The sequence below is a fragment of the Biomphalaria glabrata genome, chromosome 2, assembly GCF_947242115.1.
Source record: "Biomphalaria glabrata chromosome 2, xgBioGlab47.1, whole genome shotgun sequence".
NCBI classification, from domain to species: domain Eukaryota; kingdom Metazoa; phylum Mollusca; class Gastropoda; family Planorbidae; genus Biomphalaria; species Biomphalaria glabrata.
The window spans coordinates 11,219,468-11,244,008 of NC_074712.1; the positions used below are offsets into that span (position 1 = coordinate 11,219,468).

The 24,541-nt window shown below is 35.6% G+C and overlaps 2 protein-coding genes across 2 annotated transcripts in view; both read right to left on the reverse strand.

Annotated features, from left to right (window-relative positions):
• Positions 1-24,541, reverse strand: part of LOC106061065 (mucin-2-like) — a 325,575-nt gene that overhangs the window by 92,238 nt on the left and 208,796 nt on the right. The gene's annotated exons all lie outside the window — the stretch shown is intronic.
• LOC129924481 (adhesion G protein-coupled receptor L1-like) lies at positions 1,852-7,561 on the reverse strand. Its single transcript, XM_056019108.1, has 4 exons — positions 7,144-7,561; positions 6,084-6,367; positions 3,083-3,302; positions 1,852-2,055 (listed from the first exon to the last, which is right to left on the reverse strand). The coding sequence occupies exons 1-4, from the start codon at positions 7,533-7,535 to the stop codon at positions 1,911-1,913; spliced, it is 1,041 nt and encodes a 346-aa protein (XP_055875083.1). The 5' UTR covers positions 7,536-7,561; the 3' UTR covers positions 1,852-1,910.

The following is a 24,541-nucleotide window of genomic DNA, read 5'->3' on the forward strand; positions in this document are numbered from 1 at the left end:
TATTTCAGTATTTATTAGGCGAAAGAGACTTTATTAGTACATTTTAAGACAAATTAAATTATTAATTATGTGACGTAGTTTTATCGTCCAAGTAGAAATTTTCTACGTTAGCAGCAAGATCGATTCAAAAGGCTCTTTTAAATTAATCCCATTTAAACAACGTGAGTCTACAGCAGTACAAACAATTTGCTATCGACAAACGTACCATCGTAAAATCGACGTAGTTTTTTGCGTGAACAGAACAGACTCGCTACAAAACGCCTTTCTAAAGATGAGGATGATCTAAGGACAACAAGCCCATTACAAACTCGCAATGAACTACTGCAGCTTTCCTCTGGCTGTGATGGGGATGCACCCCTTGGGGAAGGGGCAACCGTTCTCTTATGAGGGCGCGACGCCCTGACCAATGGGGAGGGGGTGAAACAATTCAAATTATTTTACACGGTTATAATTAAAAAGTTGTTTCTTCATCGTAGTTATCAATCAAATTTTGAAATGACATTATCAATGTTTAAAAAGTTAAAATATTGTTAGATAAAGATTTCTTATCTTCTACTAGTAAGAATATTTTTAAATTGTTACCGTTTTTGTGTGAGGCGTCTGTAAAAAGGACAATTAAAAACTTTTTGAAAAAGACCTTTCAAAACGTCTCTACGTGATTCTTTTTGAATGATGGTCAAAACGCTCTAGTCAGAAAGTTCAAAATTATGGCTCAAGTGTTTAACACAGTTATCTTGACTACCTTCGTGTGACAAAAACTAAAAAGTTCGCGGTTAGACTTCAGACTGAACATGAAAATGATCTTAAGACATACGTGCACTATATGTACCTTGAACATCCCTCGTACAACAGTATTGGCCGATGCTGCTTCAGTCTTTAATTGACTTAATGTTAGCAATATTTTTTAAACTAGTATAAATAGTGTGCTCAGATTCCAAGAAAATATTTCTCTATCAGAACTTCCCACTCCGTTATACTTTAACACTGACATGGGCTCTTCTTACTCCGGGAAGAAAAATACGTTGAAGACGACACACGCTGAGAAGGAAGGAAAACACTTGGAGGAGTTAACGCGCTTCAACAGACCATCTAGCTGGATGGATAGGGAGCCTGATGCCTCTCTAAGACTACCTCCAGAAAGAACGTTTTCGGTTATACAAAACAGTCTAAAATTATGTACATAGCACTATTTTTAAAAAAAAAGCTTAGTGGGCGGGGGTGCCAACGGTAAAAGTTTGAGAAACACTACATCGAATGTGTCTCACACTTCAGATACTGCCCATTCACCTATTCTCAATTGAATTTTTTTTGACCAGCAAACTTCTTTCTTGTAGAAATTGTACAAGATAGACTTGGGGAAAATGCTCAGAAATTCTGAAAAAATGCTTGGTGCCAGAGGCTCTGCCCCTTACATTGATTGGTGATCTTTAAACGCTCTCCGAGACCAATAGATGACTAAGGTAGCGGCAAACTTACATTTTCCCCTTTAGATGGTAGTAAAAGTTTGAAAAAGACACAGCAAAATGTTATACATTTTCCGTCTAAAAGTCGAACAATGGAAACATGTTTAGGTGATTTTTATAAATATACATAGTAAAATATGCAAAACTATTGAAAAAATGTCATAAACGCATCAATGGGATTAAAAAAAATTAAATTGACTAATTTTATATTTTGTAAAAATCGATTAAAAATAGGTTGTCATCTTACTGTATTGGTTCAACAAAAATGAATTTCTACTGGGAAAAGTGGATAAAGTTGATAGCGGGAGGGGGGGGGGGGCTAAGCCTACCGCAACGGTTGACACCGACCCTAGTGACACCACTGGGTAATGGTATTGGTATTGTAGCTTTGTAAATGTACATGATAATGTACTTTATTTTCGAAAGATTTTAACTATGTCCTAATCCTCAAGCTTGTATTTGATTCTCTTGTAGCCTTGATATCTGTTTCGACGTAATCTTTTCTCTGTAAAGACTCAAGACTCTCCTGTTACAGATAAAAGCAATGAAGATAGTTACACCTTGAAGTCCGTTCAGTATTGGAGAGAGAATTCTGTAGAGCGACAAAAGACCAAATAATAATTATTTGCAAAAAAAAAATGCTGATAAATGATTGAAATTTGAAAATAAATATAAGTCTAATGTTTCAATAGGTGGAATATTCCTAGTGATATATCTTTGAAATGAACACTGCTACAGAGACATACACTTATGTACATTTGATAGTATAGAAAAAGTTTTACTATAGCGAGATTTAAAAATTAATCTTATATTTATGCTTATCTTCATGCTTATTGTAATGATTTTCTAAAAGCTTATCTACACGCTTATCTATCATGTTTATCAAAATGCTTATCTAAATGCTTATCTACAATCTCACTGGCATGCTCATCATAATGATTATCTACATGCTTTTCTATATACATATGTATATGGTTACCTAATTGAGTACCTACATGCTTATCTTCATGGTTATCATAATGCTTATCTACTTGGTTATCATAATGCTTATCTACATCGTTATATACATTCTTATCTAAATGTTTATCAAAATGCTTACCTACATGCTTATCTGCTTGCTTATCTTCTTGCTTACCTACATATCTATCTACTTGTTACCTATATCCTTATCTTCTTGCTTACCTACATGCTTATCTACATCCTTTTCCACATACTTGTCTACACGCTTATCATAATGCTTACCAACATGCTTATCATAATTCTTATCGTATTACTTAACTATCAGCTTATCTACATGCTGGATTTATACCACAAGAGATGAGAGACAATATTGTATGTACATTAAATACAATGAATTTAGAATTTCCAACAACTAATTACATTTGGAAGACTTCAACGACATTCATTGTTATTTAGATGCGTACCAAATATTCTTATATATCAACGTAATGTAAACACTATGCTTAATTTTGTTAAAAATTCTAAATTAGTTTTGGTATACATTTCTTTTCTATCAAAATAGAAAATACGTTTTTCATTTTCATTTAATAATCAATTTAAAATAGTAGATAAAAATAAAGCGCTCTTCTGAGACCTTAAGTCTATGACTTGCGACTTACCCGAGTACGACGCTGTCAATGTATGCATCAAGAATAGCCACTGTCCAGAAAGAACCTATTGCAGAAAATATAATCAAATAGATACACCAAGAATTGTTTTCACCATTAGGTCCTAGCGAGGATTGAAGATTTTCTGCTTTGCGAAGTTTGTAAACTGTGACAGCGAAGAACAGAAAGTTAATCACCGTTAAAGCAGACAGTGAACTAATCATTGTCAGTCCTGGAAAATAAAATAGGCAATAGATTGATTAAAAACAAAATAAAAAAAAAAAAGAGATCAATCTAATAGCGCTTAAGAAACATGAATTGAAAGATCCCTTCAATTTGAGACTCCTTAAAATCGTGCTAGAATTAGAAAAGAAATGTATACCCACGATGGGGTGCCTGAAAGAGTCCATAGCATTCAAATTGCATTGAGCGGTTCTCAACTCTACTGAGTCTGTTCTACCTTACTTACACTCTCTACCTCTGGTTTATAATAGGTTCTTGAAAGCTTCCGAAATATTACAGAAGCCTCGCGTGTCCATTCTGGAAGAGCACGTGACCATATATCGAACGATTTACACAGAGTGATGGTGAACCCTGTTCGCAGGATCAAGAAGACCTGACAATCAAGACTGATACTTATGTTCATTGTGATCGTTTCACATCTAGTATCATCAGTAAAAAAAAGAATAAAGCTCCCCATTCAGACTTGTGATCTATAGGGCAGATGATGTAAAGGGCATCTGTTTCTGTTGCCTACAGTTAACGAGGGTGTCATATGATCAGCACAATGACCAACAGCCTCTACTTTTCATCAACTAATGACAGGTAACCATTAGAGCTGGGTGGCACTCGAGGTACATATTGGAGCTGGGTGGACTCAGAGGCACTCGAGGTACATATTAGAGCTGGGTGGACTCAGAGGCACTCGAGGTACATATTAGAGCTGGGTGGACTCAGAGGCACTCGAGGTACATATTGGAGCTGGGTGGACTCAGAGGCACTCGAGGTACATATTAGAGCTGGGTGGACTCAGAGGCACTCGAGGTACATATTAGAGCTGGGTGGACTCAGAGGCACTCGAGGTACATATTAGAGCTGGGTGGACTCAGAGGCACTCGAGGTACATATTGGAGCTGGGTGGACTCAGAGGCACTCGAGGTACATATTAGAGCTGGGTGGACTCAGAGGCACTCGAGGTACATATTGGAGCTGGGTGGACTCAGAGGCACTCGAGGTACATATTAGAGCTGGGTGGACTCAGAGGCACTCGAGGTACATATTAGAGCTGGGTGGACTCAGAGGCACTCGAGGTACATATTGGAGCTGGGTGGACTCAGAGGCACTCGAGGTACATATTAGAGCTGGGTGGACTCAGAGGCACTCGAGGTACATATTAGAGCTGGGTGGACTCAGAGGCACTCGAGGTACATATTAGAGCTGGGTGGACTCAGAGGCACTCGAGGTACATATTAGAGCTGGGTGGACTCAGAGGCACTCGAGGTACATATTAGAGCTGGGTGGACTCAGAGGCACTCGAGGTACATATTAGAGCTGGGTGGACTCAGAGGCACTCGAGGTACATATTAGAGCTGGGTGGACTCAGAGGCACTCGAGGTACATATTAGAGCTGGGTGGACTCAGAGGCACTCGAGGTACATATTAGAGCTGGGTGGACTCAGAGGCACTCGAGGTACATAATTAGAGCTGGGTGGACTCAGGGGCACTCGAGGTACATATTAGAGCTGGGTGGACTCAGAGGCACTCGAGGTACATATTGGAGCTGGGTGGAGTCAGAGGCACTCGAGGATCTCGAAATTAAAAATCCCAGTCTTCACTAGGATTCGAACCCGAACCCCCGATTCAGATTCCAGACGCTTTGCGCTCAACCACAGTGCTTCCATCATCTGTAAAAAAAACACCATTCATCTCCAACTTTGAGTTGTCTCCCTTAGATCCGTTCCATCGGTGTCTGGAGGGGAGAATATTGGCTTCTCAAATGGAGTGGAGGTAGGATCTACCAGGACATCTGTGAAACTGCTTGGAATTGAAAGAGATACAAGCTCCTATGGCTATAATAGAGATGCATTGAAAAGAAGCTGAAGATTGTAAAATCACGTTTTCCTGCGAACTCGCTGGAGGAAGACGATGATCTGGACACTTGCCAATTTCAAAGTAGAACCCGAAGCTGGAGAGCTCATTAACCCATTAGATCGTGTTTGTATTAAACTGTTGGAGATATTCCACTATTCAATAAACTTGCTTTAAAGTTTTTAAATAAAAGATTTCTTCTAGTCTCGTTGCAAGCTTGAGTACAAATCACTGTGAAGATTTACTGCATTAGTTTTAGTAAAAAAAAACTAAGATTTTTATTACTTAAATAATTTTTCAAACTAACAGGCCCATAGCTCAAGTGTTTAAGCCCCCCCCCCCCCCTTGGCAAATTAGTATTTTTGAAGCCTTTTTATAATGTAAAAATATTAAAAGCATTTTGTTAAAACTATTCCTATCGTTCTATTTTTTAAAAGTTGTTTGTTTATTTATTAGTATTATATCTTAAATTAGATTTTTTTTTCAAAATATTTAATTTTTAGAATTTTTAAAAAATTCGGGGTTATCCCTCTTTGCCTATTGGTTTGGAAAATAGGAGCTATTCCTAACCGGAAAAAGGAGCTATTGGGGTAAACAAGAAAAACGAACATGTGACAAGCTAGGACCGCTAACTAGAGCTGAAAGTGTACATATGCTCTATCGATTACTTTGTTTCTTTACATTGTGAAGACATATAAATTGTACAAATACTCCTGCTTCCCTAGTGCTACTAGAGCATGGAATGGGTTGCTGAGCTTGCCAGGAAAACCAGTGACTTGGCAGAATTTAAGTCATTGGTTAATATGCATGACTAAATGCATGACGCGTAGGAGGTAATCATATTTTTGAAGTAACGTCTGTATTATATGAGACAAGATAAGATATAAATTATTGATTACTTTGTTACTTTAGCAAAACTACATACCGAATAAGAAAGCCGTGTTCAAATAACACATAGAAAATCCATAGCGAATGATTTGTCCATTAGGTATCACAAAACTCAGCACGATAGTAGTGACTGTAATAAGCGTTGGAAACAGAACCGAACACAAGATTGTCATCCAGAGTTTTCTGGGTTGGACTGTAGTGGATGACGGGACCAACACTTTGTACATGTGGTAGCTACAGATGAAGCTCCAGGTGAAGTTCCACAGCCACAGAAAGTGAGTCAGTACACCAAGGGCCGTACACAGGGTACTCGCTCTTACACTAGTAAAAAAAAAACAACAAACAAACAAGTTCAACTAAGAGAAAACTTAATAATAATAAAAGTAACGAATTTTCGAAAAAACAAATCCACTTTATTTTACTAAATAAATATTAAAAAAACAAACAATGTAATCCAAATCCTGCATTTTTCATTCTAGTGTCTGAAAATGATGGCCCAAAAAATGTATTCGATGTATATTACCCTAATAGAAAAGGTGACAGAAATGGTAAACTGGAGATGGGTAGGGAGTTGTGGCCTAAAAGCGAGTGTAGCGTAGGCCTAATATCAAATATTTCGATATTGAATTGAAAAGCCAAAGAAAAAAACTCAGAGATCGTAGGTAGGACTAACTTTTTGGTTGTAGGCGGAAGTGCATGATGGATGACAATTTTTAAAAATCGTCTTACTTTCATTTTGATAGAAAACATTGATTGCACAAATAATTGTAAACAATTAAAATTAAAAAAATAATCTAAAACAAAATTTCGATTTCCCCTTTATGGAGCTGATAACTGTTCTGTAGGAGCGACTATTTTACTCTTACTAGCTAATGAGTCATAGATTTAAACAAAGATATAATTTTTCGAACCCTTCTCCATTGCCCACCCGTTCTCCGAAGAAAGTCCTGATTAAGCGAATGTATACATCTACTCAGAGTCAGGAGTATATGAAATTTTTATTCTTTCGATCTAGACCTAGACACGTTGCGCAAAATGGTTCCAAATGTCTATTAATAAACTCTTTAAAGAATGGTCAGATCGTCATCTGCACTTACCTTTGCGAACTGGCCCGTGAAGAAACTTGTGCTAACAAAAGACTCCCACTTAGAAACATGTTATTTATACCAGCCTCTGTTCTTAATACAGGAAATATCACATAAGTCAATAAAGTTAAAATAAGACAGATTATAGAAGCCACGAAACAAACTAAAGAAACTATGTATTCAACTAGATCTGTTCCTTTCGACGTTTTAGACATCAGGCTCAGAAAACTCTGTTGTTGCTGTCCTATCAACTTATCCAGTAGTTCAACGCAGACATTAAGTCCACCATCTTCATCCACATCCACCATTTTCAAATCTCTCTGGTCTGTTATGTAGATCGTAGTTTCAAATAAATCTATTTCAATCTTTACGTCTGGGGGTAGCACGACATAGTCGACATTCATTTGATAGGATCCAGAACTGAAGTGAACATGTCGACACAGTAATAGCAGAGTTACGTTGATATACCTGTTAACATATAGATCTAGTTCAGAGACCATTTCCTCTTCACTAGGCTGACAAGAAAAGACTGAATATTTGTTTTTGACTAATGTATTCTCTGCCATCAGCGACGAATGAAAAGCTGGGTAAGTATCAAACGTCATAACTTGTGACGTAATATTCCCAGTTTCAACAACGAACTGGCTTTTTAAAAAGATGTCAAGAATCATTTTTTCAAATGCACGTCTTGATAAAGTTTTATCAGATACAAATTTAGCGTCAATGGAAAAAATCTGTTGGGTTGTCTTCCCGTTACCAGAATTTTTGTGTTGAAAAGCTTGAATATGAAGTAAAAAGGAATTGCTTAATTCGTGCAATATAGACTTTACCTGTAATAATTCAAAAAATACAAAATAATTTATTTATCTATCTATCTATCTGTCTGTCTGTCTGTCTATCTGTCTGTCCGTCCGTCCGTCCGTCCGTCCGTCCGTCCATCTATCTATCTATCAATCTATCTATCTATCTATCTATCTATCTATCTATCTATCTATCTATCTATCTATCTATCTATCTATCTATCTGATCAAATAGACAACATGCTACACTACTTTCAAGAAGAACTTTAATACTTTTCGATTCAAAACCTTTTTAGATTAATTTGTCATTTCAGCTCTCGTGTTTATATTTGTAATGTTATCACTGAGCCTTGAGCCTACATCATGTTTGTTAACAGCGTTCTATAACATAAATTAAATTATTATTATTATTTTATTATTATTATTATTATATAGAAAGCAACTAAGACTTCTTGAACGCGTACATCAGAGATATCTCCGCCAGATTGTTTTAACTGTCAAAGAGGACATGGAAGCAGACATAGAAGCAGACGGATTCCAAACGAGAACGCGGGAGTTTCTTAGAATTGCCTGCGGAAACACGTCTGAAACCAAAACGAAAGTCACTGTTGAGAGAAGAAAACATATGTGGTCCAATGAAAACAATGGTTTACTTTGCGCTGAATGTGGCGAAATATGTATATCACAGCTACGACCTCAGAGCCAGGTGACATACTGCACTCCTCCTCAATCAGACTTTAAAACTAGCCTTAGTGTTAATATATTTATATATAATACTTATGCACATTTAAATAAAATATAAAATATTTTTTTGTTATTTCAATCAATCTCTTAATTAAGCCACTACAGGCTCATTTTTTTACCTTAGATCTGATGGCGTCAGTCAGGTTCTCAACATTTGCTTGTCTATTCGAGGCCATATCTGTCTTGAACAGAACCAACCAAAGAAGTAAACTGTAAGGGAGTACCCTAAGTTCTTTTAAGACTTCAACACAGGTTTCATTGTAGAGCATCTTTCCAGGAGTGCAACGAAGCTGCAGGCAATTTCTCTGCAGATTAAAAATTAGTAAAAAAGCACACATTTATTATTTCGCATATTTTTTCTCTTTCTATTAGAAGGGGATTAATTTAAGAACAAACATTTTAATATTTTTTTAATTATAGCCGTTTACGTCTTAAAAAGATTTCCACGCATAGTTTTAAACTTTTTACAAAGACTATATCAACTCATTCTGTCTGTCTGTCTGGAACAAAGTCTATATCAACTCATTCTGTCTGTCTGTCTGGTACAAAGTCTATATCAACTCATTCTGTCTGTCTGTCTGGAACAAAGTCTATATCAACTCATTCTGTCTGGTACAAAGTCTATATCAACTCATTCTGTCTGTCTGTCTGGTACAAAGTCTATATCAACTCACTCCGTCTCTCTGTCTGGAACAAAGTCTATATCAACTCATTCCGTCTGTCTGTCTGGAACAAAGTCTATATCAACTCATTCTGTCTGTCTGTCTGGAACAAAGTCTATATCAACTCATTCTGTCTGTCTGTCTGGAACAAAGTCTATATCAACTCACTCTGTCACTCTGTCTGGAACAAAGTCTATATCAACTCATTCTGTCACTCTGTCTGGAACAAAGTCTATATCAACTCATTCCGTCTGTCTGTCTGGTACAAAGTCTATATCAACTCATTCCGTCTGTCTGTCTGAGATTCTTGGCTGATAATTGTACTTTCATTAATTTTTATCGAGACATCATTAGCTTCTACATGCTGACACTAGATCTATACAATATTAATTTGTTTACAATTATTCAAACATTTTTTCCTACTATTAAATGACTTCAAGTATGCATTGTATACCATTTAAGTCTTGCATACATGCATTATTGACCCTTGTGAATGTTTAAAATATAGTTTGACAAGTTCGCATTTTCTAAAATAAAAAGTATCATATTACTTTTAAATATACTTACACCAGATGCTGTCCATTCATTATTGAAACAGAAAGTAGTTTCATTTTTTTTAGCTCCAGCAGTAGACAAAAATTCAAGATTTTCTTTAGAAGAATTTAAATCTAAAACAATTGAAAGTGGATTCCTATCCGTGTAATTAAAATGACAATCACATTTTCCCCACTCCTTTGGGTAAGTGTCCTGCAAGAGGAGATAATAGAATTAAAACATTTTATAAGTCTAGCGAATTTGATTATTTTAATTCGAAGATAATAACGACCTGCGCGCATCTATGTGCTACACTTGGATGTAAATGTCGATCTGAGACTCTAGAAAATGTTCATTTGGTTTTCCTGGCTGATTCAGACAACTCGTCTTAAGACTTTATGGTACGAGCGAAAATATGTATCCTGAACTAGGAAATAGAAATTTCACCTTTTGTGTCTATAAGAATTTTTATATCTAAGCTGGTAAAGATATGCATTTATTCTCGGATGAAGTTGAAACTTTGCACAATTATCCAGTGTTACTAAGAAACATGCAACAATAAAAAAAAAATTAATTAAATAATGACAATTAATTTATTATGTTGGATGTTGAAAAAGAGAAATATATCTTATATTACCTAGAGATAGGTCTTTATATGTGGTGTTCTCTCCCTTGGATAATCTTTTTATTTAAAAAAAAATAATTTAGTTTTAAAATTTGTCTTATACGTTTTGTAAAATATTAGTACCTCAAGGATCCGCCAGTGCCTTTCACAAGTACCCGTTCTTTTGGCCGGTAAGTTGTAGAATAACTTTCTTTTCTCCCAACACACGCGCGCGCACACACACACGCAAACACACACACACGCACACACACACACAATTGTTCTTAAATACTATTTCTGATTTGTCTCGACTTCCATTCAAAAATCGAAATATTTCAAAAGCATTATTTAGCTATAGTCCCACTTTCGTAATGCGGCGTTCTAACTACAATTTTATCAAAACCGTTTCTTATCGATCATCTATTATGTAATGTAAACCTGCGAACAAAATGGCATGCAAATCCGTTCGGAAGTTGCAGAGGTCTCTTGATAGGTCAATCAATAAATAGACCAGTGGTATGTTTTATGCTTATATTAAAGAGGGAATCGAACTCATCTTTTAATGTTCGGGTAAGGTTAAGTTCAGTTAGATTTAAGTTTGAATTCGTTTCGCTTCGATAACGGTTATGGCTCGGGTTAGTTCAATTCTGTCAGACCGAAAGTTCTGCTTGATTTGTTGTTTTGAAATTAGGTAATAACAGAACAAAGTACATTATCTTCTCTTGTATGAAAACGTCCATAATTTATAGCAGTGATGCCCAACCTATTTCAATCTGAGGGTCATTTTAATTTTCAACACTAGTGTCGCGGGCCACATGATGAAAAAAAAAAAAAACTTAATGAAATTGACCTGAAACTATTTTATTTCAAACCCGGTGATCTAGTACTTACATTGAATTATTGGGTTATTTGAATTTTCTCTTTACAGTTCTAAAATGGCGTAAGTTTTGTTTGTATTTTGTTATTCTTGTTTTTAAAAACAGCCACAGACTTTCTTTATACAAACAAACATGTTGGCTAGCAATGGTATCATGGTCTACAAAAGTGAAGATCCGTTCACTTTTCCTAGTAGATTCTATAGTCCTATTCATGAACCCACAAATGTTAAATGCCTGGGTAATAATCCATTAGAAAAAAGTGAGAGCCCTAACGTAGGCAAAGATACATTTTGAACTTTTTTTTTTGAAAGGGGGGGGGGTATGGAAGCACGTCGTGGGCCGGATCTGGCCCCCGGGCCGTATTTTGGGCATCACTGTTGATTTATAGCATAAGATATCTATCATGACATATAATGTACCTTAGAATTACAGTATATCTTACCAAATTACAAAGAGCGCAGAATATGTTTTTAAAAACATTGCCTCCAAAAGTAAACTCGTTAGCATAGACCCGGTACAGTTTTTCTGACTCAATTTCATTACATGCTTGGACGAGATCCACTTCTGTTGATGGTCCCCCTTCTATAGTACTTGAACAGGAGGAAATAATATCCAGGCTCCTATTTGTATTTTACAACTAAATATTAGTCAATGCTTTTAACATCTTTGAATAGGAAAAAACAAGCAATCAAATAATTATTTCGTAAAGTCTCAGACCATGACATTGAATTCCAATACGATTTCGACTTCTAGACTTTCTTTGGAAAAAAAACTGAACATAAAGGGAAGTGTTGTGTATTTTGTTATTGTTGTGTGTTGTGAACTAATCTGTTCTTGTGTGTCAAAATGTCTTGATGTTCAGGTCAGCGTGTGTGTGTGTGTGTGTACTGTGTTATCGTGAACTGTTTTGTCATTCTTGTTCAATAAAGCCTAGGATCAAGACATGTCTTTATGTAGTATTTTATTAGTTTACTACAGAAAGGAAATAAAAAAATCCTCCGTAAAATGAAGCATAACAAGCTATTACGTAGCTCTGAATACGACATGTATTACGATAAAATAAGCAAATATAAAAAATAATGTTAAAAAGTTATTAGGTGAAATAGCTCCCTATTTACAAACAAATATCTTGATACTCTAAGATGTATTTCCCTTTTTGATATCAAACAATACTAATTTATAACCACTCTTTAATTAGTTATTTAATTATTTAAAAAATGATTTATGTTTATTTTAGGAACAATGGATATTTGTGCGAAGTTTGAACTTCATCTGAAGATACCGGAATGAACTTAATTGAACACGGAGTCTCATATTGGCAAAGATAAGAGCGCCTGGTGGGATTTGTAAAGTGCAGATTTTAGACCCGTTTAAACGTGGCTTCTGCTGCCATGACCAAACTGTGAAAAATCTGTAAGAGTCAAATCCACTTCCCAGTAAAATTAAAGCTATAATCTTCGCTAGCAGTCTCTGTACACCTGTACTGTTGTGAAAGTTGGACACTGAACGCTGCAACTGAAAGAAGAATCCAAAATTTTGAGAGTAAATGCTACAGAAAAATGCTGGGTACTCTTACAAGTCAAATTTCTGGCTTCCAAGAAGGAAGAACTCCTCAATACTGTGAAGAGACGAAAACTAGACTGGTTCTATCATATTGTAAGACATGACCCACTGTCTAAAGCAATAATTCTCAAAACAGTCTATATAGACCCTCAGAAGTCTACGAAGACTTCCAAGGGGTCTACGAAAAGTGAACAGATAAATTGGGGGTCTATGAGACGTCCATAGGGGTCGACGATAATTGATATAATTTCATTTGTGACTTTAATATTCACATACCATTAATGTAATGATTACATACAATAATATATATATGGCTCATGCGGGGGGGGGGGGGTAACCCCAACCCCCCCCCCGAATTGAAATCCCCCCAAGGGGGGGGGAGACGGACTTTAGTGACTGATTTTTTGCTTTGATTTTCTTTATTTTAGGTAAGATTTTAATACTAAACCATCACTTGCCCCAGCGCAGCCAAAGGGGTTTTGAGTTTAAAACCCCCTAACAGGAGGTTTTGAGTTTGAAACCCCCTAGCACGGGGGGGGGGGGGAGACGGACTTTAGTGACATGTTTTTTTGCTTTGATTTTGTTAATTTTAGGTGAGATTTTAATACTAAACCATCACTTGCCCCAGCACAGCTAAAGGGGTTTTGAGTTTAAAACCACTACCAGGGGGCTTAGAGTTTAAAACCCCTACCAGGGGGTTTTGAGTTTAAAACCCCTAACAGGTGGTTTTGATTTTAAAACCCCCTACCAGGGGGTTTTGAGTTTGAAACCCCCCTACCAGGGGTTTTTGCAGTTAAATCCCCCTCTTCTATAAACCAAAACACACCAAAAATGCAAACGATAATCCTCAAATTCCAAGTGCACAGTTAAGGAAGATTTTGATTTTAAAACCCCTCTAAAATTTACGATAGAATATGGAAAAAAGCAAATTATGCACTCAAAATGTTATGAGCGTAAATCAATGGGTTTTGACACAGTTTTAAGTTTAAACTCCCCTCCAGTGGAGTTTGAAGCTAAAAGATACATCTTCAATAAAAAAAAAAAAGCAAATTACGCACTCTAAAATCTAAGAGAGTAGCCATATGGGTTTTGAGTTTAAACCCCCCGCCAGCGGGGTTTGAAGTTAAAAAATACATCATCAATATAAAAAAAAAAAAAGCAAATTACGCACTCAAAATGCTATGAGCGTTGCCAAAAGGGGTTTTGAGTTCATATCCCCCTTCACAACGGTTTGATGCTAAAAAATACCTCTTCAATATAAAACAAGATTACAAAGAGAGTTTGTGTTACACAAACTCAGAGGCGGCCCCCGTCGAAGTCGGATCCTTGTCGGATCTGCATATTCGCAAATAATATTCAAGAAGTGATTTAATTTTGATAGTCAAAAGTAATAATGTTTCAAAGATTCATTTGCCGTAAATTTAAATTTAAATTAAATAAAAAATAGTAGATTAGTTTTAGTATATTAAAACATTACAATATTGATCAAAACGTTTGGAAATGAAAATCTACACTTTTTTTTTACACTTTAGAAGTTTAGAAATTGAAATTCTACATCTTAATCTAGTCTATTTTAGTCTAAACTAGATCTAGAAATTCTAGATCTAGAATCTAGAATAATTTTAATTAGAATATAAATCCAGATCTAGATATACTGTAATAAAAATCTAGATCTAGTTTAAAAAATCTAGATTAGATCTAAATCAAGATATCATTCCTTTTTTAAACGCGAGTCACATAACGAGGCTTAATAAATATTACTATACCGAGTTCTTTTTTCATTTCATTTGAAGAATTAATTCCATATAACGTCAGAGGGAAAAAAAAAACACTACGTCACACGGCCTAGCTAGACTAAAAATCGCCTTCATCATTACGAGCCATTTATCGAGTGTTCATAGACTTTGGTGCACCGAGTGCGTTCTTTAAGCATTTCATTTAAAGAATTCATTCCATATGACGTCAAAGAAAAAAAAACACTACGTCACACGGCCTAGCTAGACTAAAAATCGCCTTTATAATTACGAGACATTTATCGAGTGTTCATAGACATTGGTGCACCGAGTGCGTTCTTTTAACATTACATTTAAAGAGTCCATTCATATGACGTCAAAGAAAAAAAGTTCCATTACCTCACAATAGGCTAGTACCGGTACCATAAAAAAAATGTCTTTATTTACACGAGATATTTAACGAGGGTTCATAGACATTGGTGCACTGAGTTCTAATAGAATTTATTTAAAAAGGATCAAAGCCGCATTGTTTTTGCGTTTTGTCTGTCAGTCGGTCTGTCCGTCATCTTAATATAAAAATAACAACAACTAAAAGTTATTAAAAATTGATTAACCTTTATTTTACGTTTCAAGACATCGCAATAATTTTTTAGGTATAAACACAATTAAAAAGTTTATATAATAGATTGTTCCGGATGTTTGTATAAATAGTAAAAGAAAAAGAGGAATTTCAGTTAAATGTAATACCGTTAATTAAATTTTTTGGATGGTTTCGTATAAAAATTAGATGTACTACAGCCATGTGGAGAGATTTTCATACCTTACTTTAGTGTTTGGATTCTGTTTTCCTTAAAAATCGGAACATAATATTAACGATAATTAGATTTTATAATGTTGTAGGTAGAAAGTTAAATGTACTGTAAGAGAGTAGTGAGTTAAATTTTTTTTCATAAAAATCCGTAAAAACATTATTTCGTAAATGATTATTTGTTAATTAATTAGAAGAGAGGGAGTTCAAACAATTATTTGGCGTTAGGAGATTTTTAAATAAATTCGGAAATTTCTGGCGACGATTTGTAAGAAACAAAATCCGGAACTTTCTTTATCGATTACAAAACTTCTATGTTATGTTTTAGCAAGAAAAATAAATGTCTAAAAAGTAATTTACAGTAATCAATTCTAGTAAATTACTTTTTTTTAAAGCCTTGAACAACCTATTGTCGATATTTTTAAAATTTGTTTAAAGATGAAAATACGGAACAATTTGATATTGATAAACAAATTATAGTGACGCATTGTCAAATAATATAAGTGTAATATTAGTAAATGATGCGATTTCAAACAATCATTAAGCATAATTCATGCTTTATAAAACAATATCCGGAACATTTTTACACTTAATGAAATATAAGTCAGTATAGAGATTTTGATTTAGCATTAATATGCTATTTACATAAAAAACGGAACAACATATTATTGATAATGTGTTTTTGCAACGTTTAAGCATGGGAATTGAATGTAATATAAATTAGAAGAGCAAACAAACATTTGTTGGGGTTGATTAGTTTTGCACAAAAAAATTCGGAACAATCAATTTTTAGATACTTAAAACTACTGAGATGTTACGGGAGGAACATTAAAGTGTAAACAGATTTTCAATAGCTTTTAGAGTTCTAGTTTTTTTAATCTAATCGTGACGGACAGACCGACCAACAGACAAAACGCACAAAAATAATCTTCTTTTATTTGGATGGGGGCACTAAACAAAAAATAAATAAAATCTGATTTTTTAAAAAAGTTTAAGGAATTGGTTTAGCACCCGAACATGTTGCGACGTTACGCTACTGCACGAAAATCGCTGCATAAAAAGTCCATTAAAAAAATGTGCGTGATATTTACATACAAAATGCATTATTAGCCTTTATAAACAAACAGAAATGTTTTCTTTTAATTTTAGCAGCTAGTTGACCAGAAAAAACATCTTTAACTATTATTTATATTTGTTGTAAACATTTCGTGTACATTTTAAAAATATATTTGACTTAGTGATACTGAAAATACACAAAAACTGTCTATCTTTGTTAGCATATTGTAACATTGCCTCCCTTACATTTACGTAATTGTTTTAGAATTGGTGTATTTTTATGAAAAAATCGCTTGCATAATTAATTTTATAAATTAAACGGTTTGCTTTTAGAAAACCAAAAGTAGCCGTTGCACCTAAACTTTTCAAGCCGCATTTAATGATGAGATAATATTTTTCATATCTCTTCTAGTTTTCGACATCTGAGTGTGACAGACGGACAGACGGACAGACGGACATTTTGCACAAACCTAATAGCGGCTTTTTCCCCTTACGGGGGCCGCTAAAAAGTAATTTAAAGCTACATTTGAAGTTAAGGTATTTCATTTTTATTGAAAAAAAATCAAATTTAAACCAATGAAAATAAAAAAATATATATTTCTGGAACCACCAAACACAATGGAAATGTTTAGTTTTTTGTAGTTTCATCATTCGTTGCTAAGGATTTTATGCTTTATATAGGAAATCGCTATTCAATGAAGTAGTCCTTCAAATATTAAATACTAATTAATTCATTAATTTGCTTTAAGTATTTCTTGATCTTTCATGTCTGGCTCAAATATTGGGTCCGCGTAACTGTTTTCACTAACAGGAGAAGGGGCGAAGGCCAGTAACTGGCGCCTAAGCCAGTAAGCTTTTGGAAGAAAAGACTCTATAGCCACCCAACTAGCTGAAGGAAAACTAAATTCAAACATCTGCTGCCTTGCAGGTATATCGAAACATGGGGGATGTTTAGTGAGTTAACCCTGAGGGAAAATAAGGAGCCAGTGATCCCTACCAGTTTGCAGCAAACAGTGCTACATCCTGTTAGCTCAGCTTGACTGCTGATCCCAAACTGTGTACATGTCATTTGCTAATAATTCCATAAGAAGTTTTTCATGTTATATAACTAATACCACAATGTGCCCTTGAACTTTATTGTTCTTAAATTGATTCGTTTAATAATAACAGATGTAGGTTTGTGTAAAACAAGTTTTTAAAACTACTTCAACGGCAGGTAAAATCAATGTTTTACCTAAAGTATTTTCCGTATTTGGCTATAAGTAAAGAGATATGGTAAGACGCTCACAAAACATCATCTTCTCTTTAGGATGTCGAAGAAAGATTTTGTGGATCTATTCTGAATTTACCTTTTCAATCATTTTTTATCAGGGAGACATCCTCTCAACTGATCCTCCAGCGTTATTACTTTCATATCGTCATAAAAAGTCACTTAGGCAACCGCTCGTTTGACAAGGAAGGAAGGAATCCCAATTTTAAATATTCACCACTGTACAATCTAAACATTTCTTTTTGTTAATAAACATTACTTACAGGTAGACAAACTTAAAATATTTAAAGAAGTATTGAAATTAAATACAACAATTTTTTGTTTGAACAGCAGGATAAATATTTATTATATTATATATATATATATATTATATATATATATATATATATAATATTATATATATATATATATATATATATATATATATATATATTGTAACAATTACAGAGGCATTTCACTGCTTAGCATAGTCGGAAAGGCTTTTGCTTGAGTATTACTAAAGCGATTACAGATCCTGGCAGATCGTGTTTATCCAGAGTCGCGGTGTGGCTTTAGGGCAGGTAGATCTACAACAGATATGATTTTCTCTCTGCGGCATCTACAGGAGAAGAGCAGAGAACAAAAGCAGCCCCTCTTCATAGCATTTATTGATTTGAACAAGGCCTTTGACCTTTTAGCAGAAGCGGTCTGTTTGCTGTAATAGAGAGAATCGGCTGCCCTAATAAGTTAAGAAAACTAGTGTCAGCTTTTCACGAAAATATGCAGGGCACCGTTCAGTTTGAAAGTTCTTCCTCCAGGCCATTCTCCATTAAGAGCGGTGTAAAACAAGGATGTGTACTGGCCCCTACACTATTTGGCATCTTCTTCTCAGTCGTACTTACCAGTGCTTTTAAATCCCTGGAAGACGGAATATATATCCATAGCAGATCGGATGGAAGGCTCTTTAACCTGGCACGTCTTAAAGCCAAAACGAAAAGGCGTGGTATCTTGATAAGGGAGCTGCTGTTTGCCGATGACGCGACACTCGTATCTCACTCACAAGGAGGTCTACAGAAGCTAGTGAACGCCTTAGCAGCCGCTTGTCAAGAGTTTATCCTTACTATAAGTCTCTCCAAGACCGAAATCCTGGAACAAGACGTCGCAGAAATGCCTATAATACTAATTGGGAACCACACCCTTTCAGTGGTGCAGGAATTTACCTACTTGGGTTCAACAATTGTCAGTAACCCAGACTTAGACATCGAGATGACAAAAAGGATAGGAAAAGCTACCACAGCATTGGCAAAACTCTCCAAGCGCGTCTGGGAAAATGGTAAATTGACCACAGCGACCAAAATCCTAGCCTACAACGCCTGTGTTGTGAGCACTCTCCTTTATGGCAGTGAAAGCTGGTCAACATACATGTAAGAAGAGCACAGATTGAATAGTTTCCACTTGCGCTGCCTGAGACGCATAATGGGCATCTCTTGGAGGGACCATGTCTCCAATCAGGAAGTTTTGAGATTGGCCAATATGAACAGCATGTATGCTCTCCTGACACAAAGAAGATTACGCTGGCTCGGACATGTCACCCACATGCCAGATGGTAGAATCCCGAAAGATATCTTATATGCTGAGCTTGTGGAAGGAGTCAGACCCAAGGGCCGCCCAAGACTAACATATAGAGATGTCTGCAAGCGAGACATGAGAGCCTCATGCATCAGCGAAAGTATGTGGGAAAACATAGCCAAAGACCGGAGTGCATGGAAACAGACTGTGACGTGCTGGGACAACCCTTGCTGAGAACAAAAGAATTGAAGCGGCTTTAATCAAGAGGGATAAAAAGAAAGCTGCCCTGTCTGCTAGCCCTAAATCAGAGGCATACACATGTACGAATTGTGGCAAAGTCTGCCGTTCTAGTATTGGCTTGATTAGCCACACCAGATTCTGCCCAGTCTCAAGATTAAGCCAAAACCAGTGACTCATTTGGGCGCATTGCCTTTCGAGACAAAAGGAGCCATATCATGGGCTTAGCCAGGATTTTTTTCGGGGGGGGGGTTAGTTGGGGGGATTTTTTCTCCCCCCCCCCCACCCCCCCCTCGCGAAAAAAAATATTTGTATATATGTATGTGTGTGTGTGTTCATAATCTTTGTTACATTCTGACCCTTCATTCTTTTGGAACACGTTTATTGTGCCCTAGAATAGGTTCTTCCTGGAGTTAGTGAAAAAATTGTTGACTCCCCTCCATTGCCAGCAAGGGGCTCTGGGGGAGCTCTAGGAGCTCACCCTAGAGTGGGGCAGAACCCAGCCGCCAAGCACTATTTCCGGCATAGAATGTCAACAAAATGCATATTCTGAGGTATCTACAGTGCATTTTCCTGCTATTAAAAAGTCTTATTTCAAAAATGTATGTGCTATTTTTACTGACTAAGACCCTGCCGCGCCGTTCGGTGCATTTGCCGTCATGCTGTTTCCACAAAATCTGTCACTGGTAATTTCTGAAGCCTCTTCTCACCTGCTCCGAGGACCTCCATGAATGTGTGGCGCCAAGTTGTACTAGGATGTCATCGCAACTCTTATTATACGTAATTTATTTTGTCGGAGAACATGTCCCGCAAACCTCATGCGACGCTCTGTCACAATTTTACTAAGGGGTCGACTCCCAGTTCGGCATAGGATTTCCTTGATTTAGACCCGATCTCAATAATTAACTCATAAAATCTGTCTTAGCCATCTTTGTTGAGCCACATTTAGTGTTTTTCAATTTCGGCAGATGACTATTCACTGCACTTTATTAATGGAGCCCCGCAACTGGTAAAAATGTAACCTCTCTTGGATACGCTCTTGGAATTGGGTGACTGTAGTATGCATTAGATTTTATATCGGAGTGTATTGTTTTATCGTCAAAATCATCTGTTAGAGGTTTTAAACTAAAAATCTCAGGACTTTGTTGTAGTTTTTTAAATTCAAAACCCCAATTTAGCTACGATCATAGAATTTGGTAACTGTAATTTGCTTTAGAGTAATATTGAAGATAGAGGTTTTCCACCTCAAAACGCTCTGTAGGGGTATTTTAAACTTAAAACCATCTGGAGGAAAGGAGTTTAAATTCAAAACCCCCAATTCGCTTGGCTATGCTCAAATAATGTTAGTGTGTAATTTGCTTTTTTAGCGGCCCCGTAAGGGGAAAAAGCCGCTATTAGGTTTGTGCAAAATATTCACTATTATAACGGACAGACCGACTGACAGACAAAACGCAAAAACAATGTGGCTTTGATCCTTTTTAAATAATATCTATTAGAACTCAGTGCACCAATGTCTATGAACCCTCGTTAAATATCTCGTGTAAATAAAGACATTTTTTTTATGGTACCGGTACTAGCCTATTGTGAGGTAATGGAATTTTTTTTCTTTGACGTCATATGAATAGACTCTTTAAATGTAATGTTAAAAGAACGCACTCGGTGCACCAATGTCTATTAACCCTCGAAAAAACTGCTTGTATTAATGAAAACATATTTTAGTCTAACTAAGCCGTGTGACGTAGTGTTTTTTTTTTCCTTTGACGTCACATGGAATGAATTCTTTAAATGAAATGCTAAAAGAACGCAATCGGTGCACCAATGTCTATGAACACTCGAGAAATGGCTCGTGTTGATAAAGGTGATTTTTAGTCTAGCTAGGCCTTGTGACGTAGTGTTTTTTTTTCCTTTGACGTCATATGGAATGAATTCTTTAAATGAAATGCTAAAAGAACGCACTCGGTGCACCAATGTCTATGAACACTCTATAAAAGGCTCGTAATGATGAAGGCGATTTTTATTCTAGCTAGGCCGTGTGACGTAGTGTTTTTTTTCCTTTGACGTCATATGGAATGAATTCTTTAAATGAAATGCTTAAAGAACGCACTCGGTGCACCAAAGTCTATGAACACTCGATAAATGGCTCTTATAGATGAAGGCGATTTTTAGTCTAGCTAGGCCGTGTGACGTAGTGTTTTTTTTTCCCTCTGACGTTATATGGAATTAATTCTTGAAATGAAATGAAAAAAGAACTCGGTATAGTAATGTTTATTAAGCCTCGTTATGTGACTCGCGTTTAAAAAAGGAATGATATCTTGATTTAGATCTAATCTAGATTTTTTAAACTAGATCTAGATTTTTATTACAGTATATCTAGATCTGGATTTATATTCTAATTAAAATTTTTTTAGAGTCTAGATCTAGAATTTCTAGATCTAGTTTAGACTAAAATAGACTAGATTAAGATGTAGAATTTCAATTTCTAAACTTAAAGTGTAAAAAAAAAGTGTAGATTTTCATTTCCAAACGTTTTGATCAATATTGTAATGTTTTAATATACTAAAACTAATCTACTATTTTTTTATTAAATTTAATTTTAAATTTACGGAAAAATGAATCTTTGAAACATTATTACTTTTGACCATCGGATGGCTGCCTGGTCGTGCGGTTTGCGCGCTGGACTGTCGTTCAGATTTATGGATGGCCCAGGGTTCAAACCCTGCCCGCTCCCATCCCCCGTCGTCCTGCGGGAGGTTTGGACTAGGAAGTAATTATCTTCAACTCTGAAGGAACATCCGAAACGTGTAAAACATTTTACATCAAAATTAAATCACCTCTTGAATATTATTTGCGAATATGCAGATCCGACAGGGATCCGACTTCGACGGGGGCCGCCTCTGAGTTTGTGTAACACAAACTCTCTTTGTAATCTTGTTAACTCTTAGACTGAGTACAGTTAGAAATTATTTTTTAAAAATCTGAATGAATTTGTAAAAATGCAATACAAGTTAAGCAGAAAATCAGAAAACACGGGATGGGGCCTACGAGACAAACAAGTTTGGGAACCACTGGTCTAAAGTCATTCTTCAATGCTCACTGGAGAAAGCACGAAGAAAGGGCCGTCCAAAGAAAAGCTGGCTGGATGTGACCTTATCTTATATAATACAGACGTTACTTCAAAAAAGAAGATGATTACGTCCTACGCGTCATGCATGTATTCATGCATATTAACCAATGACTTAAATTCTGCCAAGTCACTGGTTTTCCTGGCTAGCTCAGGCAACCTATTCCATGCTCTAATAGCACTAGGGAAGAAGGAGTATTTGTACAAATTTGTCCTAGCATATTGGACGAGGAATGTGCCTTTATCTTTGTGTCTTTCAGAGTATTTTATTAAATTTTGTTTTTGTATTTGAAGATTATGGTTCAGTGTTTTATGTATGATTGCTACTTTACTTTTGAGCCTTCTGTCCTGAAGGCTTTCTAAATTTAGTGATTTTACTAAAGATGTTACTCTAGTCAAATGTGAATATTGCTTTGTTATGAATCTCACTGCTCTATTTTGTGTCTGTTCCAGTTTCTTAATGTTTTCTTGAGTTGAGGGGTCCCAAACGGAGGATGCATATTCTATTATTGGCCTAACCAAGGTTAAATAACATTTTAGTTTTATGTTCTTATTTGATTTATAGAAATTTCTTTTAGTTTCATCAATATGTGGATTCATGATAGTTTTTCATTTATTATAACACCTAGGTATTTTGCGTTTTTAGTCTGTGTTACTGGTTTGCCATGAATAAGATAAGTGGAATTAATTTGTTTTAGTTTTTTTGTTACTCTTAACAACTGACATTTTTCTGGGTGGGAAGACATGCTCCAATTTGATTCCCATTTCTGTAATTCATCTAATTCTCTTTGTAAAATATATGTGTCTTATGTTGTTTTTATTGTTCTATATATTATGCAATCGTGTGCAAATAATCTGACTTTTGTTCCTGAAGTAATGCAATTTGGTAAATCATTTATGTAAATTAAAAATAGTAGTGGACCCAAGACTGTTCCTTGAAGTACACCTGAGTTTACTGTTATCGGTGTTGATTTAGAGCCATTTATTATTACAGTTTGTTCTCTCCCTATCAGAAAATCTTTAATCCACTGATGCAGTAGACCATTAATGCCGAAATATTTTAATTTTTTAAGCAAACTATGGTGGTGAACTTTGTCAAAAGCCTTAGAAAAATCTAGTAAGATAGCATCTATTTGTTCACTATTATCTAAACCTTTTGAAAAATCATCAATTAGTCCTATTAGTTGTGTTTCACATGATCTATATTTCCTAAAGCCATGTTGGTATGGTGTGAGTACATTATGTTTGTCTAAGTGGCTTATGATGTTACTACATATTATGTGTTCTAGGATTTTACATGTGATGCTGGTAAGTGATACTGGTCTGTAGTTTCCTTTGTCAGATTTTTCTCCTTTTTTAAATAGGGGGGTGACATTAGCTTCTTTCCAGTCCTTTGGTACTCTGTCCTGGTTAAGTGAAGCCTGGAAGAGTATTTTAAACACTGGGGCTACTCATTGCTTAGTTCTTTGAGTAACCTAGCTGGAATACCATCAGGTCCAGACGCTTTATTTGGTTTGGTGTTGGCAAATAGTTTTTGAATTCCATTTTCTTGTACTACTATATCTTCTATGTTGTCTACTTGGTTCAAATTCAGTAATATGTCTTTGTCTCCTGGGGCTGAGAATGCTGATGCAAAGTATTTGTTTAGGATGTTTGCTTTAGTTTCATTATCATTATGTATTATGTTATGTTCATCTTTTAATGGCGCTATGCCTGTTGTTTCCATTTTCTTGAACTTAATGTATGACCATAGGTTTTTGTTGTTATCTTTAGATATTACATTGTTTATGTATTTATGTACTCTGCAGCTGTCTGCTTACTTTTTGGGTTAAGTGTTTAATTTTTATATACT